The sequence below is a fragment of the Saccopteryx leptura genome, chromosome 2, assembly GCF_036850995.1.
Source record: "Saccopteryx leptura isolate mSacLep1 chromosome 2, mSacLep1_pri_phased_curated, whole genome shotgun sequence".
NCBI classification, from domain to species: domain Eukaryota; kingdom Metazoa; phylum Chordata; class Mammalia; order Chiroptera; family Emballonuridae; genus Saccopteryx; species Saccopteryx leptura.
The window spans coordinates 306,134,259-306,150,293 of NC_089504.1; the positions used below are offsets into that span (position 1 = coordinate 306,134,259).

Sequence of the window (16,035 nt, forward strand, 5' to 3'; positions counted from 1 at the left end):
CAAAGACTAGATAAATGGTAAAAAGTGACTGAAAGAATACCAAATTGTATGTGAAACTAGGGCTACTTAAATGCTCACTTGTCTAAATCTTCCCGTGCCACAGCCATGTGATAGGCAGTCTCCAAAGTCAAGACTCCTTGAAACAGCTGCATGGCTAATGGCAAGTTAGTCTCCACATTCTCAATGGCATAGAGAGCGGAACACACACAGTCTGAAGCAGCTTCATGTAAGTTGGATGATGTCTTATCCTGTTGCTGGGAAACAGAAGAAATAGGGAAGGGGTATGTATGATCATTAAGCCATAATCCAAGTAATGTATAAAAGTTATAGCAGGCTTCTGAACATGTAATTTAAATGCCTACAGACTAAGCCATGGACTTCAACGAGACAATAGTTACTGATCTTTCCAGCACTATTTCTGACTATTTCCCCATATGACAAGCAAATCAGCCCTTCTGTGCCTCAATCACAATCACACAACTTCTAAAATCCATGTTTTTCCTATCAGTCCCTCCAAATGGAATGCCACATGTGTTCTTAAACACACACAACTTTACACTTTAACAAGAAAAAAAGAGACTGAAGGTTTTTTTGTTACTTGAGTTTTAATTCAATATTTATCTACACAGAAGACCCTTTCTTATAAACACTAACTAGATTCTACTCTGATAATTAAAAGTAATACCTTAATTTGGACATTGCTGCTTTCCTACTATATGCTTTCTAATCATTGTACCGAAATATGAAAACACTGTTATGTCCCAGAAGGTTAGTTACTGTGACTATGTGGTAGAAATACTTTCTTAAGCAAAGCCATTACTTACCAAAACTTCAAAAAGGAGTGCTAGTAACTTATTATTAGCCATGAAGTTACTGTCCAAAACGCCTAAGTTAAACCAACTTCCCAAACAGCGAAAGACCTTCATAAGCATTTTTTCATCTGTTCCTGCTTTTTCTACACAGGTCATCTGAAAAGAAGAAAGAAAGAATGTCAGTCTTTATATTTAAATCATTATTACAATCACCTTACAGATGTAATAATAAAAAGGATGAAAACAGTTAATAGCTAACAGAAGTGCTTTGTAAGTACTAGACTTTGTTTTCAACACTCAGTTCATTTAACCCCCACTAAAACTCTACAGGTGGGTACTATTATTATCCCAATTATCTGAATTGGGAATCTGAGATACAAAGAGGTTATATACCATGCTGGAGCACCACCCTACCACCTTCATGAGCGACACATTCAAAGGGCGGATTCCTGGGGCACCAGAGCCCCACTGAAACAAGTCCTGCTACATGGGGCTGGCCCTGCAGAGCTGCTCCTTCACTGTAGTCAGGACCAGTCCCTGGCAGCCAGTTGGTCTGGTGGTAAATCCCTCCCACTGACATGCCAACAATAAAGGCTCAACTACAAGAGGAGGGTACACATAGCCCACACAGGGTGCACCTGGAGCACCAAGCATGAGTGACTGGGGAGACTGTGCCATGGGGCCCTACAGAACACCTACTACATAAGGCCACTCTACCAAGCCTGGGAGATGCAGCAGCTCTACCTAATACATAGAAACAAACACAAGGAAGCAGTCCAAATGAATGTAATGAACAAAACTCCAGAAAAATAACTAAATAAAACAGAGACAAGCAATCTACTAGATGCAGAGTTCAAAACACTGGTTACAAGGATGTTCAATAAACTTAGAGGAAGAGTAGATCAACTTAGTGAGAACTTCAACAGAGATAGGAAACATGAAAATGAAGAAAACATAAAATAATGATGGAAAACTTCCCTAACCTGGTAATGGAAATAAACACACAAGTTCAGGAAATGAAGAGAGTTCCAAACAAGATGAACCCAAAGAGGCTCACACTAAGACACATCAGAATTAAAATGCCAAAGACTAAAGTCTGACCAGGCAGTGGCGCAGTGAATAGAGCGTCGGACTGAGATGTGGAGGACCCAGGTTCGAGACCCCGAGGTTGCCAGCTTGAGCGTGGGCTCATCTGGTTTGAGCAAGGCTCACCAGCTTGAGCCCAAAGTCACTGGCTCGAGCAAGGGTCACTCGGTCTGCTGTGGCCCCCCAGTCACGGCACATATGAGAAATCAATCAATGAAAAATTAAAAAGCTGCAATGAAGAACTGATGTTTCTCATCTCTCTCCCTTCCTGTCTGTCTGTCCCTCTCTCTGACTCTGTCTCTGCCACAAAAATAAAAAATAAATAAAAATAAAATAAAATGCCAAAGACTAAAGATAAAGAGAATCTTTTATAAGCAGCAGGAGAAAAGCAGTTAGTTACCTACAAGGGAGCTCCCATAAGAATGTCAGCTGATTCTGCAACAACATAAACTTTGCAGGACAGAAGAGGTTGGCACAAAATACCATACTCAAAGGGATGAAAATAAGGATTTGTTTTAAAGCTGCCTCAAATGTTACTAGTTTTTTTTCTGACTTTCTCTTTATGGCGTATTATGGACTCATGTATTTTCACTGATTCAGTCTCCACTAAAATCATTCTTTTGATGCTTAAAATGTCAGGAGAAAGAAACTACATAGTGATAGGTAGTTTAATGTAACAAATTATTAATTCTAATAGGATGTTATGGTTATGAGGCATTGTCTAGTAAGAAGAGCACTGGCCACATAGCTCAGCTGGTTAGAGCACCATCCTACTGGGATGATGGGTTGAGGGTTTGAACCCCAGTCAGGGCACATATAGGAATCAATCAATGAATACATAGATAAGTGGAAAGATTAAGCTGGTTGACTGAAAAAGCAGGCTACAGATGGACAGGTAAATATCTCATTTGGATTTTTAAAACCTGTCATATGTTCACAGAGGACATGTACTAAAGGGTTAACAGTGTGACCTCCAGATAGTCTGAATTTGATCTGCTTTTCTATATTTTCCAATTTTTTTATAATATTGTTTTTAAAATAGTTAGTTGAAAAACATTTAAATTAAAATAATTTTCTGGCCCTGGCCGGTTGGCTCAGCGGTAGAGTGTCGGTCTGGCGTGCGGGAGTCCCGGGTTCGATTTCTGGCCAGGGCACACAGGAGAAGTGCCCATCTGCTTCTCCACCCCTCCCCCCCCTTCCTCTCTGTCTCTCTCTTCCCCTACCACAGCCAAGGCTCCATTGGAGCAAAGATGGCCCAGGCACTGAGGATGGCTCTGTGGCCTCTGCCTCAGGCGCTAGGGTGGCTCTGGATGCAACAGAGCGATGCCCCAGAGGGGCGGAGCATCGCCCCCAGTCGGGCACATGTGGGAGTCTGTCTGGCTGCCTCCCTGTTTCCAGCTTCGGAAAAATGAAATAATAATAATAATAATAATAATAATAATTTTCCAATGAACTTCAAATACCAAACTGAACACAATTTTAAAACAAAATTTCGTTTTCTCAAGAAGTTCTCAAATAGGAAGTACTAGCACAAATTCCTGAAAAATCATCTACTATAACCACATTACTGAGAAAACTGAGTTGGATTATAAAGATGAACCAGCAAATATTGTCAATAAAGGGCCACATACTAAATATTTTAGGCTTTGCAGATAGTATATGGTCTCTATAAAAACTACTCAATTCTCCCATTTTAATCCAAAATTTTGGACATAGACAATAGGTAAGTAAATGGGCATGACTGTATTCCAATAAAACATTATTTACAAAAATAGGTGACTAGCCCATGGATGATAAATTTACCCACCCCTGGTCTACAGCATTAAAATATCTACCTAATTGAAAAGGATATAATCACATTTAACTCTTTTAAAAAGATGGTGTAATATTTGCTAATCTATAATTGTGATTTTACTCCAAGGTCAAATAAAGTCCTGTGCCAACTCCCTGTCAAAATCCTTAAGAGTTCATCCTTAAAAAAAGATACAAGTAAATTTATACACACTTTCCTTGGCATGGTCCTTCATGAAGAGCTGACAGTTTGCAGCATAAAACAGTAGAAGAGCAAGATGTAGTCACAAGGCTCAGTTCAAATTCTGAATTAACAGTTGTATAATTCTAAAGCCTGTTTCTCATTCATAAAATGAAGATGACATTACCCTCACAGCATTACTCAGAAGCTCAAAACGTATAGTTTCCTGAAAATATTTTTTAATTATAAAGTGTTATATAATGCCACAGCATTACCACTGCCAAATTTTGCAAAGAAAGCTATTACACTATAATAAAACTGAATTACAAAATAACTACTATGGCTTTTGCCCCTCGGCAACAACTTACCAATAGAGATACTACAGTACTAGAGTAGAAGGCCAAATCTTCTATAATTTCTGTGCGTCTGTTAGCTCCAATCCGTAAGGAACGACTATGTACTTCTTCAGGGAGCACTGTAAGGATCTCCAGCAGAAAAGGCAAAGAGGTTACATCATTGCTATACCTAGGAAAGAAAAGGAGAAACATAAGTTGCTTAGTCAGAAAAAAACACAATCACATAAAGTGACAACAGCTATCAGAATAATCCATGACAACAAAAGCAACATCTTCAAAACTATTCAAGTTAGACGAAAAGAAGATAGAATTTTTTAAGGGTATCTGAAAATCAAAATTTCAATTTGCATAATCTCTGACCCAAACAATTCCACTTCCAGAAATTTATTTCTCAGAAAAATCTCATAGGCTCAAAGATGTGTATTTCAGTACTTTTATATAACAGCAAAAATACTGGGAAAATAGTATAAAGGTCCTTCATAATTAAACAGGATAAAAAAGGTTAGTTTTACAATGGAACATACGCAGCCATCATAATGAGGTACCTATGTATGTCATAACAGGAAGATGTCCACAATGTATGAAGTGAAAAAAGTACACGAATCACATTACATGTGAGTGAACAAACACACATATAGGTATATGTGTACTAAAATATGCATGCACTTATTATAAAATGCTTAAAGAAAAGTCTAGAGGGCTATACAGTCAGTCATTAATAGTAGTTACTATAAAATATTATAGGAATAAGGAGAAAGGAAAGTGTTTACTTTTTACTTGGAAGTAAAAAAATGTATGATCCTTCTAAAGTCTTTAATGACACACTATTGTTGGAGGTAAACAGGACATCCACTTTGTTTAAAAATAAGTTCTTGATCAAATGCCAAAATGCAAACAGATATCAAGATTATCTTGCCAAGACCATGAGAAAATGCTTTATACAAAGTAGCAGGCTCCATGTATTTAAAAATAATACTGTCTCTTTGACAGACATAAAACATATCCCAATTAGTAAGAACATGTATACTCACAACAATTTACAATTTTCAATTTAATATCTTATACATTCTAAAATATTTTTATATAATTGCTGACAGATCAGCAGCAGTGATCCATGAAGCAGTAACTTCGCTGCAGTTAATTCAAGTGATATGTGTGTGCATGTAAATTATGAGGGACTTTTATGTTCCACATGAAAACTTTTTGTAGTATTTAAATTTTAAATGATTTTCTTTTAACCTAACAAAGGTTAATAATAAATAATTCTATGTTAAGAGTTGGGGAAATAGTTCAAATGTCTAGCTATTGCTAACAAATATCTGTGTAGGTTAATGGTAATCCCAAATGCTAGCACACAATCAACACAAGCTACTTACTTTTCCACCAATGTTTGTACGCATCCTTTCCAGGAAGGCATCTGTAGGGCAAGGTCTGCTATTGCTAAAGCCAGCTGAATAAGAAGAGGAATTAAATAAAGGAACAGAACAGATGTACAGAAATAGGATTACCATCAATACTAAATGAAAAGCAAGGAAACTAAATTTCTTCCAAACAACATGACATGTAAGACACCCCCTTCCTCTCCTCACTCCCACAACTATCTGCATCATGTAAACTCTTCTAGGATAGCTACAAATTGCTAGGATTTATAAGGTAACTTTTAAAACTGAAAAACAAAAAGAAAACAGTAACAAGAAGAAAGTACAGACTATAGATTTTCCTTAGAACATATCAATACGTACTTTTATTTAACAATACCATAGAACTTCACGGGCAAATAAATTATACTTTGCCAAAAGGCCAAAGCTACTGACAAAGTAAGCTCATTGACTCACTCCTCAAGGAATGGGTTGCCATTTCCCTTCTCTCTGCATTTCTCATCTTGAAGCCTTATGCAAAAGTCTCCTTCCTCTTCAAGGGCACTTCTATGCCAGGCAGAGAACACAGTTATGTATTCACTGAAGCTTCCAGTTTTCCTTCCTAACATTATTTCTAAGAGGGAAAGCCCAAATGCTCTAGAGTTCACTGCTTCATTCATGACACTTTTATTAGCTATTCAGTCCAGAAAGGTTTTTCTTTAGAGCAGTGGTAGTCAACCTGGTCCCTACCACCCACTAGTGGGCGTTCCAGCTTTCATGGTGAGCAGTAGCGGAGCAACCAAAGTATAAATAAAAAGATAGATTTAACTATAGTAAGTTGTTTTATAAAGATTTATTCTGCCTGATCAGGCGGTGGTGCAGTGGATAGAGCATCAGACTGAGATGCAGAGGACCCAGGTTCAAGACCCTGAGGTCCCCAGCTTGACTGTGGACCCATCTGGTTTGAGTAAAGCTCATCAACTTTGGACCCAAGGTCGCTGGCTTGAGCAAGGGGTTACTTGGTCTGCTGTAGCCCCACGGTCAAGGCACATATGAGAAAGCAATCAATGAACAACTAAGGTGTCGCAACGAAAAACTAATGATTGATGCTTCTCATCTCTCTCCATTCCTGTCTGTCCCTATCTATCCCTCTCTCTGACTCACTCTCTGTCTCTGTAAAAAAAAAAAAAATTTATTCTGCCACACTTAGCGAAAATCCAACATAAAGTACTTTGTAAGTAATTATTATTATATGCTTTAACTTGCTATAACTCTGCTTTATAAATTTTATAAAGTAAAATTACTTCCCTACTTTATAAATCACCATTACTGTGGAACTAGTGGGCGGTTAGAAAATTTTACTACTAACAGAGATACAAAAGTGGGTGGTAGGTATAAAAAGACTGACGATCCCTGCTTTAAAGGCAACTATATACACCTCTCACCCAGAATAGTACAGTGTTTTAATCATCTACAATTTTAAATGTGGGGGGAGGGCCCAGCACACATGGCTGCCTGTAAAAACCTACACTCACCCCCCCTGCTTCCAGTATTTTAGTTTAAAATCAAATGAACTCTAGATTAATACAAAAGATTCAAATTTCTACTTACAGTAATTAGTGTATAATAAAGTTGCTAATATTACTTCACATGGCCTAGCAATGTCAATCAAAATTAAGTTGGTATCCAAATGGCCTTAACAAATTTCCCTAAGGAGAAGCATAGGATTTACCTGCGTTACGATGACAGGTGACAGGTCTTTCAAGTTCTGGATATGGGTTAGTAATGAGTCCCGTAAAGAGGCATGAGAGTCTGTAGGGAGCTCATAAAATGAGGTCTGAATCTTCATTTTCATGGTTTGTGCAGCAAAATAGCATGATTCTACATCCTGTCGAATCTGTAACAGTTGGTCTGAAATCTCCCATGCATGAACCTGAAAGCAGATCAAATAAAATGTTTTAAAGACTTTTCTTAATTTTAATATTCTACACCCCCAGTACATATCAACATATTCAGATTAAAGTATAATGAAAGAAAAATCTGACAAGCTAAATCACCCACTAATTCAGCCAATACCTCAGATTCTATATTTACAGGTCCTGTTCAACAAAAATATTACCTAAAATCTTCTGACTTTTTAAGTACGGCCTGAGAGTTATCAATTGAATCAATAAATCTAAAACTGCTGATTAGAATCATTAATCGTGTACAGGGTAAGAGTATGAGAAAATGTCCTAAAAGTTTCTAATAAAACTAAAATGTCACTGCACAATTTTCCAGCCCTAAATAAACTACAGATTGCATGTTTCTTCTCCTTCCCACTCTGAGAACTGAGTCTGGAAGCTATTTTAATAAATCAATAAACTGTTGACTATATTTCATATTGGTCTCATTAGGCCTACATTTCAATCTTTACTCCTGAATAACTTCAGAAAAACTACCTCACCACAAGTGAATATCTCACATAATTTAATTCTTTTCTTATGTAATTATATTTGGTAAAGTGCTATATACAAGCTACTAAAATCATTTTCACAGGAGAAAATAAATGTATCTATAAATATAATAAATAGAACAAAAACAGAATTTGGTCTCTAACAGCCAGTCATGGTTAAAAAAGGGAGCTCTATTTTGAAAGATAACTTTTAAGAATAAAATCATGCAGTACACAAAATTCTAAGCAAAACTGCCTCTTCATGGGACAAGGCTAAAAAAAAGAGACTGATAATGAAGTGCTGGCTGAAAAAAATTATCAACCTCAATTCAGGAATAGAGCAATTGTGAAGAGAGATCATACAAATTTACCTAGTCAATTTTTGTGTGTGTGTGTATTTTTCTGAAGTTGGAAACGGGGAGGCAGTCAGACAGACTCCCGCATGCGCCTGACCGGGATCCACACGGCACGCCCACCAGGGGGCGATGCTCTGCCTATCTGGGGCACCGCTCCGCTGCATCCAGAGCCATTCTAGCGCCTGAGGCAGAGGCCACAGAGCCATCCTCAGTGCCTGGGCCAACCCTGCTCCAATGGAGCCTTGGCTGCGGGAGGGGAAGAGAGAGAGAGAGAGGAAGGAGAGAGGGAGGGGTGGAGAAACAGATGGGCGCTTCTCCTGTGTGCCCTGGCCAGGAATCGAAGCCAGGACTCCCACACGCCAGGCCGACGCTCCACCACTGAGCCAACCGGCCAGGGCCTACCTAGTCAATTTTTAATGCAGACAGAGCATTTCATAAGTAACACATAATGATTCTTCAAGATTTTTCCAAAAATAAACAAGAAGTCAAGGAGAAGAAAAAGGCAGAATAAATGGCCTGTACAACTAAGTTCCCAAAGTAAACTAAGGACAGAGGCCATGAAATTCACCACAGGTTTATTGAAATAACTTAGCTTTAAATCAGTAAGATGATGGAACATTTAACTTCTTTCTGGATAAAATGTTTATTACTTTTTTTTTTACTTTGTACCCCTACATGTCACAAAAGATCTCCCAGCTACACAGTTTCTCGCGATTCATTATCTAACCAGTAACACAACCTCATCTGTACTTAAATGCCATCAAAATATATTTTGCTTAAATTGATATTTTAAAAAAAATAATAGCAAAAAGATTCTATGAGGCCTTGGCATCTCCATAAATGCCCTCATAAAAAAAGACCAATCAAACAGGAAAAGCAAAGCACTGTGGACATTTACAAGAAAACTAGGTCTTAGTAAGTTATCTCCAAGAACCCCAAATTTTAAGTGGTTGGGGACAAACCAGTGACATGAACAAGATTTGTGTAATTTCAGCTTCAGTAAAAACAGAAGTAGAAGGAAACAACAGGGTAGCTAATAGAACCAAGAGCAAATCAACAACAAAAGAACTAACAGGTAGTCACTACAAAGCACAGGGAGTCAATCTGTGGACTGTATTTGAAAATGGAAGCGGTTTTGGTGAGCAGAAAAGGTGAGTGGAAGAGGCCTATGTAAGGTCCAAGGAGACGGAAGTCTAGCCTCTATAAACTCTTGAAATGAAGAACCAGAACAGGGCTCCACACTGAGGAGAAAGTGGTATGAACAGAATCAAAATTATACAGGACAAATACAACAGAGACAAAGGGAAAAAATAAGGTACAAAGCTAGAAAATCTTAGAAATAAACCACCATATCTGTAAATACTATCTGAAAACAACAGAAAAGGAAGCTCTTTGAATTTAAAAATATTATCCTTATGCCTTCTAAAAGTTCAGAATAGGCCTGACCTGTGGTGGCGCAGTGGATAAAGCGTCAACCTGGAAATGCTGAGGTTGCTGGTTCGAAACCCTGGGCTTGCCTGGTCAAGGCACACATATGGGAGTTGATGCTTCCAGCTCCTCCCCCCTTCTCTCTCTCTGTCTCTCCTAACTCTCCCTCTGTCTCTCCCTCTCCTCTCTAAAATGAATAAAAGTTCAGAATAACTAATTTCACACACACACACATACACAAGCAACTGAGGTCAAATAAGGGGGGAAGAGAAAATCATGAACAGAATAACATCCCCGCAAGAAAAGTAGGTCAGAAAAACATTTTAAAAACTAGCCTTAGTCTAAAGGACGTTAAGAGCCAACCTGAAAGAGCTCCCAATGGCCACAGCTAGCAAACCTGGAGTAACAAATTAATTATGATGGCATTTGATTATAATTCAAAAATAAAACAAATATCCATAAGTCCATACTAATGTAATAACTGAATAAATAAATAACTGTTGAGGAGGTATTTATGGGATATAAGATTCCTTTTTACAGGTGAGTGGTAGTTAATGAATATAGAAGCAATGAGAAAAATAGAAAATTACCATTAGAATACTACAGGTAATAATTTCTACTGGTGGCCCTGGCAGGGTTGCCCAATGGTTAAGTTGTGTTGACTGCAGGCGCCAAAGGTCACAGGTTTTATCTCGGTTAAGGCACATATGAGAAGCATCAATGAGTACACAACTAAATGGAACAACTAAGTGCAACAGTTGATGCCTCTCCCTACTTCCTGATTAATGGGGGGAAAATAAATAAATAATTGCTACTGTAAGATTCACTCACATATGATAAAAATTAGTGGGTAAAACTTTAAAGAGAAACATGAGATATCCAAATATGTCCCCAAATATTTATTAGTTACTGTGGTGGTTTTATTCTATGTTCACAAATTCTTTGACACTTACCATGTAAGAACTCAGAATACTCTGTTGGAGAAACAATATCAAGAGATCAGGAAGTCTCTGAAAAGTCATGGAAAGCAAGAAGAGCCCAGCTAAGTCCAGCCTTTAGCCATTCCTACCATAATGTCAAGCATGTAAATAAAGCCATCTTAGAACCTCTAGACCAGCCCATTCACCAACTGGATGCCTCATGGAGCAGAATTATCTTCCAAGAGCCCTGCTTGAATTCGTGACCTACAAAGTTATGAGACACAATGTGATGGTTTTTGTTTAAGTCACTATGTTCGAGGTGATTTGTTTCACAGTAGTAGATCACATGAGCACACAAAGACAATCAAGTAGTACGTGCATCCTGATGAAAGAACAGTATATCACAATGACAACAGGTTCAAATCAATCTGTGTCTCATCAAGCCTCTGGATCCACTTAGCAATTTGCAGGAAATACAAGAACGTGGAACTGCATCATAACTATGCAATCAGCCAAACCCAGACTGTAGGGAAACTCAACATGTCAAATGGCCCAGATTCCTCAACAGATAATCTACACTGAGAGAAAGAACCTGCAGATTAAAAGACACTTTAAAAACATATGGGAAGACCAAAGTACAATATGGAAGAATACCCACTTGAGGGATAAAACCATAAAGATAAACAAAGAAGGGATTATTATGAAAGGACAGTGGTTACTTTTAGAGAGAGGAGGCAGTTCTGTCAAACAGGGCACAAGGAAGACTTCTGCAGTGGCCAGTGAAGTTCTATTTCTTGACTTGGGTGGTGGCTGTGAGGACACTGTACACAGATAATTCACCAAGTTATGTATTTGTTTAGTGTGGTTTTCCATAGCTGTTTAAAAACAGAATAGAACAAAGCAACCAAAAAGTCTCAATATTGCCTATTAAATTGAACTAGTATGAAATCTTTCTCCCAAGTGAAATCTGTCAACCCACCAGATCAGGAAGGACCCTTGTGAAAATGTTCATGGATTATGTGGTGATATGTTGTGTTTTAATCTGAATGGCAGAAACTAGCAAAAAAACCACCAACTGTATCATTCTGGATATATTATTTCCTACTTAAACATCTCTATCTCCTTAAAAGGAGAGATCTCAAAAATTAAGAGCAAAACCAAAAGTCAAAACAAAACAAATACTATTTTCTTCTGGAGAACTGGTAAACTTGGGGTTAGGGATGCAAAGATTTATTTTTCAAGCACCTTTAATATGTTTGACTATTTTTTTAATATATCCTTTGGAACTGCCTTTAAAATTTAAAAAGATGGATTTGTATTCCTAATATGGAAAGATCTCTAACATATAAAAATTTAAAAACACAGATAAAGATCCTTTATCTTTAAGGTAAGATCCTTTTTGTAAACATTTAAATTACACTTTTTGTTTTGTTTTTTTATAAAGTGTAGTGAGTGAAGCTTTTTAACACACAGTAGTTGGTTTTATGCCCTATGTGCTCCCTAAACAATCTGAAGCTATCACTCCCATAGTAATCACTGGTATTTCAATTAGCAATAATTGCGCCTCGATAAACCTCATTGGCTACGATATACTGCCACTGCGCAAAGCTTGGTGTTTCAACTTTGGTTATAACACTCTAGCTGGCATTACACCATTTTCCCAGGCTAAAACAAGTACAAAGATGAATAAAAAAGTACGTGTTTGAAAACATCAAAACTGCCAAGACAGCTAGAACATGAGGCCGCAGGTTCCAGAGACAGGGAACAGAAGAGCAGAGAACTCAGTCCAATATTGGCTCCACTTTCCCTCTCAAGGCATTTGCCTAACTGAAAGTGGAAGACAAGAGGCTAGGAAGCTAAAGAGCCTTGGGCAGTCTCCTAAGACTAGGGAGATGAAAACAAATTCTAGCCTCGCTAAAGAGGAGCCCTGGTAAATGCGCCAGACTTACAGCTGGGACTCAGCGAAGAAACAGACTGCACCTCAAAGACTGAAACGTCTCCAGACTGACCAGATGCCAAGCCACAAAACAAGTCTTAAACATAAAGGTCTGAATCATAGAAAATACCTTTTCAAATAACAATAAAATTAATAGAAGGAAAACCGGAAAATTCACAAATAGGTAAAAATAAAAAAACATTCTAAAGCAACCAATGCATTAAAAAAGAAATTAGAAAATGTATTCAGACAAATGAAAATGGAAACACAATACACCAAAAGTTATGAGATACAGCAAAATAGTTCTGAGAGAAATTTAAAGCTATTTACACTTACACTAAAAAAGAAATATATCTTAAACCAACAACCTAATTTTATGTCTTAAGGATCTAGAAAAAGAACACACTAAACTCAAAGCTATCATAAGGAAGGAAATAATCAAGATTAGAGCAAAAATAGAATAGAGAATAAAAAATCAAGATTTGATTTTTCTTCCAGAAGATCAACAAAACTAACAATCCTTTAGCTAGATTAACTAGGAAGAAAGACAGAAATGAAATGACAGTGGGGACATTACTACCAATTTTACAGAAATAAAGAGGATTATAAAATAGACTACAAAGTATACATCAACAAATTAGAAAATCAGTGGTTTTCAAACCCTGGTGACTCTATAATCTTCGTATAACATCAGGGTGGTTAACTCTTTTACCAGCACAAAATTTCTGGCGGACCAATACCAGTCTGCAGACCTGTGGTTAAAAACCACTAAGATAAAATGTACAAATTCCTAGAAACATACCAAGACTGACTCAAGAATAGAAAATATGAATAGACTACATTACTATAACTAGTAAAGAGATTATATCAGTAATCAAAAACCTCCCAATAAAGAAATGCCAAGGATCAGATTTACTGGTGAATTCTACCCAACATTTAAAGAAGACTTAACACCAATCCTTCTCAACCTCTTCCAAGAAAACTGAAGAGTGAGAGGGAACACTTCCTAATTCATTTTGTGAGGCCAACATTACTCTGACACCAAAGCCAGACAAAGATACCATAAGAAAACTACAGACCAATATTCCTTATGGATACTGATGGAAAAAAAAACAAAACCCTCAACAAAATACCAGCAAACTGAATTCAGTATTATATTAAAGGATTATATACACTGTGATCAAGTGGAATGTATTCATGAGATGCAAAGGTGGTTCAATATATGAAAATCAAACAATGTAATAGACCACATTAATACAATGAACAAAAACGTGAACATCTCAGTTGAGGCAGAAAAGGCATTTGACAAAATTTAATACTCTTTCATGATAAAGATATCAACAAACTAGAAAAAGAAGAAAATTATCCCAACATAATAAATACCATATAGCTATGTACTGACTGTATAATGATGTTTCAACAACAGACAGCATATACATGGTTATCCTGTAAGATTATAATGGAGCTGAAAAATTCCTATCACCTGGTGATGTGTCTCTGTCATAAAGTCACTAGAAAGCCCGGCGGTCATACGAAATGACCGCTGTTCTAGATATTATAAATTGTAATTAAAATGATTTGTGCAAAGGTGTCTGCTAATTCAAACTGAATTACCCAGGGCAGGCGGCGAGGACGCCCCTTTGCTTAGTGCCCCACAGGGTTTCCCCCTTCTACTTGCTTAATTGCTTAAAGTAGAGTGCAATGAAGGAAACCACTGGCAGTACATTTCTTTTTCTTTTTTTCTTTTTTTTAAATATTTTTATTTATTGATTTTTTTTTTTTTTAGAGAGAGAGGAGTAAGAGAGAGAGACAGAGAGAGAGAGAAGGGGGAGGAGCAGGAAGCATCAAATCCCATATGTGCCTTGACCAGGCAAGCCCAAGGTTTCAAACCGGCGACCTCAGTGTTCCAGGTCGACGCTTTATCCCACTGCGCCACCACAGGTCAGGCCTGGCGGTACATTTCTTAAGAGCCACTGCTAGCTCAATAAATAAAGGTGATTTAAATAATAAAATGTTAATTCACATGTCAAAGATCTCTTTGTATACAACATTTCTTGTGTAGATCTTTCCATCATTTTTAAGCTCGCCTTGCAGAGGACCATCAATTATTTTTAATTTTACATCCGTTCTTTCACGAACTCTTGAACAGGCAACATAAAGTTGACCGTGTCCAAATACAGGCTCAGGTAAAAAAATGCCAACACGCTTAAGCGTTTGGCCCTGAGACTTATTGATGGTCATAGCAAAGGCAAGTTTTACAGGAAATTGTCTACGTGGATAATTCTCAATTAGTGGAACTACAATGTTTCCATACTTGCAACATTGAGAAAATCCTTTCTTGCCATGGTCAAATCGATTAGTTTCTAACTTGAAGTTTAAGGACTGACAGTGTTCACATTTAATATTCATGTCACCAGAGGAATGCTCAAAAATTAAAGTTTCTCCGTTTGAAACTGTTTTAATCCTTTTTGCATTTTGGTCAGCATTACTCTGTCGTTTTTTTGCATTTCTCTCCTGCCTGTTCAAGGGACTCATTTTGTCGAGACAGGCTTTTTTGTCTTGCATCTGAGGCAAGCCTTGTTTCTCTATGCTCATCAGTCTCATTTTGCCGAGAAAGACGCATTTGCTCTGCGACTGAAGCAAGCCTTGTCTTTCTCTGCTCAGTGGTTTCTTTTTGTTGAGAAAGCCGTTTTTGTGCAGCTTTAGCACCTTTTCTCTCCTCTTCAGTGCTGTATTTTCTAGGAGGCATTCTTAAAAGAAATTACGTTAAGACGTAGTTTTTATGTAAAACAGATGACTGCCAATGCAAACAAATGTTCACCTTCCCCCTGACCCGCTCAATTTGTGTTCAGCCGTGGCAACTTCACCCCATTGGCTAGTATAGTTAAGCAAGCAACCAATAAGCTATCGGTGACAGACAGACACTTAAGCCACATATAATAAAGATGTTGTATGTTGCAGAGATGCGAGTGAAAACAAACCTAATGCACTGCCATGCATATAAAGTAGAGCACAATTGGAGTATACTCTTTCAACTTACAAAAAGTTTGCTGTGAAAAAGTATGTTGGGTTACACAGGAAACTGTCTCATAAAACTTGTATTTACCATGTCTTTTAATTGCATCATTTTCTCTTGTGCTTGATTTAATACCATGTTGTTTAATAAATTTAACATAGCCTAACAGTACAGTGTTTACAAAGTCTACAGTAGGGTACAGTAACGTGCTAAGCCTTCATATCCTCTCACCACTCACTCGCTGACTCACCCACAGCAACTTTTAGTCCTGCAAGCTCCATTCATGCTAAGTACCCTATAGAGGCGTACCATTTTTTCATCTTTTATACCATATTTTTACTGTATCTTTCAATATTTTTAT

General features: G+C 37.5%; 1 protein-coding gene and 1 pseudogene across 1 annotated transcript in view; both read right to left on the reverse strand.

The window, feature by feature from the left end:
* TNPO3 (transportin 3) overlaps positions 1-16,035 on the reverse strand; it is a 73,277-nt gene that overhangs the window by 36,726 nt on the left and 20,516 nt on the right. The window contains exons 2-6 of the mRNA XM_066362643.1: positions 7,317-7,517; positions 5,603-5,676; positions 4,239-4,395; positions 825-968; positions 79-254 (exon numbers count right to left, since the gene is read on the reverse strand). Of these exons, the coding sequence (XP_066218740.1) occupies positions 79-254; positions 825-968; positions 4,239-4,395; positions 5,603-5,676; positions 7,317-7,517 (752 nt within the window). The remainder of the gene's footprint in view (positions 1-78; positions 255-824; positions 969-4,238; positions 4,396-5,602; positions 5,677-7,316; positions 7,518-16,035) is intronic.
* Positions 12,263-12,332, reverse strand: LOC136396383 (U4 spliceosomal RNA; annotated as a pseudogene).